The following is a 4180-nucleotide window of genomic DNA, read 5'->3' as shown; positions in this document are numbered from 1 at the left end:
TATGTGTGTGTGTGTGTGTATGAATATGTCTGTGTTTGTCCCCCCAACATCGCTTGACAACCGATGCTGGTGTGTTTACGTCCCCATAACTTCGCGGTTCAGCAAAAGAGACCGATAGAATAAGTACTAGGCTTACAAAGAATAAGTCCTGGGGGTCGATCTGCTCGACTAAAGGTGGTGCTCCAGCAAGGCCACAGTCAAATGACTGAAACAAGTAAAAGAGTATATATATAAATAGATAGATAGACAGACAGACAGACAGATATACAGATAGATGTATCAATAGATAGATAGATAGACACAAAGAGAGAAAGAGAGAGACAGAGATATTTGATGGCCCGAAAGAAGTTTGTTATAGAAAGACAAACACAATGATTTACTAAATTGCGTATGGGTGGGACAGGATGGAGAGGACATCCATTATTGCCAACACTTGAAGACCATGGAACGTAATAAAGATGAATGATTTTAAAACTTATCTCTATATTTACCTTTGTATATATGCTAAAGCAAGGAAGTGCAACTTCCTTATCTTAAAGATCTGTATATTTGTAATATAGCCCCTCAGATCATGCAGATCCCTATTTAGTGACCTATGTTTTGTATGACTAATGGGAGCCTGGGGCAAATGTATTTGAAAGCTTTATTGGTGCTGTGGGAGAAATAGGAAATAGTTGAAGGCCTTATAACAGCAGCACCTAAAAGATACACTGACTCAATAACATATTGTGTGGCGGACAGGAGAGGGTGGTGGAAGCACATGGAAGAGGAGAAAATAAAAACCATGATTTGGAGGCTTCTATCTGGTTTAATGAGTCCTGATTATCTTTTATCTTTTCACATTTTACTCGTTTCAGTCATTAGACTGTGGCCATGCTGGGGCACCACCTTGAAGAATTATTAGTTGAATGAATTGACCCCAGGATTTATTTTTGTTTTATAAGCCTAGTAGTTATTCTATTGGTCGCTTTAGCTGAACAGCTAAGTTATGGAGACATGAATACACCAACACCATCTGTCAAGCAGTAGTGGGGGACAAACACAGACACAAAGACACACACACACACGACAGACTGCTTTCAGTTTCCATCTAACAAATCCTCTCACAAGGCCTTGGTTAGCCCAAGACAGTAGTAGAAAACATGCCCAAGGTGCCACGCAGCAGGACTGAACTCAGAACCATGCAGTTGGGAATCAAGCTTCTTACTACACAGCCATGCCTGTGCCTATATATATATATCTTATAGTTTAGGGCGGCGAGCTGGCAGAATCGTGAGCATGCTGGGCGAAATTCTTAGCAGTATTTCGTCTGCTGTTATGTTCAAAGTTCAAATTCTACCAAGGTCGACTTTGCCTTTCATCCTTTTGGGGTCGATAAAATAAGCACCAGTTACGCACTGGGGTTTATGTAATTGACTTAATCCCTCTGTCTGTCCTTATTTGTCCCCTCTATGTTTAGACCCCAGTGGCCAATAAAGAAATATATATATATATTATATTGCGATCAAAACTAGGATGATCATGGATGGGACGACTCTGATAGATCAAGGCCAACTTGGGACTTATCAGCAACTCTGTCAGTTACAATGATGAGAGACCCGATCAATGGAACAGCCTGCTTTTGAAATTAATGTGCAAGTGGCTGAGTACTCCACAGACATGTGCACTCTTAATGTAGTTTTCAGTGAGATTCAGCGTGACACAGAGTGTGACAAGGCTGGCCCTTTTGAAATACAGGTATAACTCATTTTTGCCAGCTGAGTGGACTGGAGCAATGTGAAAATAAAGTATAGATAAATAGATAGACAGACAGACAGATGGATGGATACATAGAGAGACAGACAGATAGATAGATAAATAGATAAACAGATAGATAGATAGATAGATAGATAGATAGATAGATAGATAGATAGATAGATAGATAGATAAATAGATAGATAGATAGATAGTCAGTTAGATAGATAGACAGTTAGATAGATAGACAGTCAGATAGATAAATAGATAGGGATGGCACTCCATCGATTATGATAAGGGTTCCAGTTGATGGGATCAACAGAACAGCCTGCTCAGGAAACTAATGTGCAAGTGGCTGAGCACTCCACAGACATGTGTACCGCTAGCGTAGTTTTCTCAGCGAGACTCAGCATGACACAGAATATGACAAGGCCGGCTCTTTTCAATTACCGGTACTATTCAGTTTTGCAAGCTGAGTGGCCTAGAGCAAGCAATGTAAAGTAAAGTGTCTTGCTTACGGACACGTTGCACTGCTGGGAATTGAACACACAACCTTATGGTCATGAGCCAAATACCTTAGCCTCTAAGCCATGCACCGTCACTACAACAGCAAACTATGTGAAGAAAGATAGTCTCCACTTGCTAGAAATAGCAGTCAAACTTCTGAAATTACATGATACAGTTTTAAAGGTAAAGAAGTATACACTGGATGACAGAATCGTGGATATAGGGGAAAAATGACAGGATGGTCACGAATGGACCGTCTTTGATCATAGATCTATGTAACCAGAACTGACAGAGAGTTAAACAGCAGCAACATCAACAATGGCCACAACATTAACAATACCACCACCAACAACAGCAACAATTACAATAACAACAACAACAACAACAACATGTTACAATATATTTTACATAATGGTTCATATATGAAATAAGCTATAAAGTAGATGAAAGAAGTAAGTGAGTGGAAAAATGGGCAGAATGGAGCAGCAGTAATGGTACCTACCTCCCAGAATAAACGCCTGATCATGGTTTGAGTAGTAAAAGATCCAAAGCAGAAGGGAATGGTCCCCCAAAACAAAGGAACCTTTTGTTAGGTGTCGGTAGCATTGGTATAATCCAGAGGACAGAATTGTATAGAAGTAAGCCAAATATGTATGTGCATGTAAATATGTGTATGTATGTATGTATATATGTATGCATGAAAGCATATATGTAATATGTATATATAGGTGTATATGTATGTATGAATGTATATATGTATATATGTGTATGTATGTGTGTATGAATGTATATATGTGTATGTATGTTTCTATGTATGTATCTATGTATCTACATGTGCGTTTGTATGTGTATATGTACGTTTGTGTTATATATGTATATCTATATATATATACATATATATATATATATATATATATATATATATATATATATATATATATATATATATATGTCAGGGGTGACTCCTGGCAAAGAAGCTAGCACATGTGATGCTAAATATCAAACCTATATTGTTAAAGTAGGGTATATATAACATGTATATACTCGTTTCCCAGCTGTTGCTCATAAAAATGAAAGATTTATATAAAAATCTTATTGGTTACTTCCACTCGTTTCTCTCCCTATATATCTCAGGTGTAGATTGCATGACTTTCACACAGGCAGGAAATGCCACAGATACACATAGATGTATATATGGATACATATATATACATACAGACAAGCATTTAAGTGTAAAGTGCTGGGAGATTGAGCACTCAATACATGACGTTGACTTTAATTGGAAGACAGATAGGTGGGGTCTGTTTTATAATATTCTGAATTATTTTATGCTTTTTGTTTTCTGTATTGTTTTCTACTCCTCTTCCCTAACTTAATCTCTGCTTCGTACACAGGTAGTTGTTCCTGTTGATGAGTAATAGACAGAGTGAGAGAGAGAGAGAGAGAGAGAGAGAGAGAGAGAGAGAGAGAGAGAGAGAGAGAGAGAGAGAGAGAGAGAGAAAACAATGTTCATACACACACACACACACACACACACACACAGACAGACAGACATACACACCCATAAATAGTAGACACATATTAACACACTCTGGCAAACACATACACATACACATATATATATTTAAATAGATGCACATGTACATACACCCACATGCTCACACATATAACTACACATGAAGGCATAATGTGCACATACGCAAACATATACAAACACACACATACAAACATATACGACTTCCTTTATCTCATCACATTTGCCAATATGTCAAGACCAACAACAACAAAATCACTAATTATTGTTATTATTAGCATCTTCATATCATCATCATCATCATTGTTATCATTATTATTATTATTATTATTATTATTATTATTATTATTATTATTATTATTGCTACTATAACAGTTGTACATGAGAAATGCTTAGAAACGAAAA

General features: G+C 37.1%; 1 protein-coding gene and 1 long non-coding RNA gene across 3 annotated transcripts in view; one reads left to right on the top strand and one right to left on the bottom strand.

Annotated features, from left to right (window-relative positions):
- Positions 1-4180, bottom strand: part of LOC106869116 (synaptotagmin-7) — a 426210-nt gene that overhangs the window by 323668 nt on the left and 98362 nt on the right. Inside the window, exon 1 of one of the 2 annotated variants that reach the window (XM_014914662.2) lies at positions 2744-2926. The exons of the other annotated variant lie outside the window; for it this stretch is intronic. Coding sequence (XP_014770148.2) covers positions 2744-2767 — 24 coding nt within the window. The 5' untranslated portion in view covers positions 2768-2926. Of the gene's footprint in view, positions 1-2743; positions 2927-4180 lie in introns of those variants that run through there. 2 annotated transcript variants of the gene reach the window in all.
- Positions 1-4180, top strand: part of LOC106869117 (uncharacterized) — a 492367-nt gene that overhangs the window by 433390 nt on the left and 54797 nt on the right. The gene's annotated exons all lie outside the window — the stretch shown is intronic.

The sequence above is a fragment of the Octopus bimaculoides genome, chromosome 27, assembly GCF_001194135.2.
Source record: "Octopus bimaculoides isolate UCB-OBI-ISO-001 chromosome 27, ASM119413v2, whole genome shotgun sequence".
NCBI lineage: Eukaryota > Metazoa > Mollusca > Cephalopoda > Octopoda > Octopodidae > Octopus > Octopus bimaculoides.
Note: the sequence above shows the minus strand (reverse complement) of the source record. Positions and strands in the feature narration are given on the sequence as shown.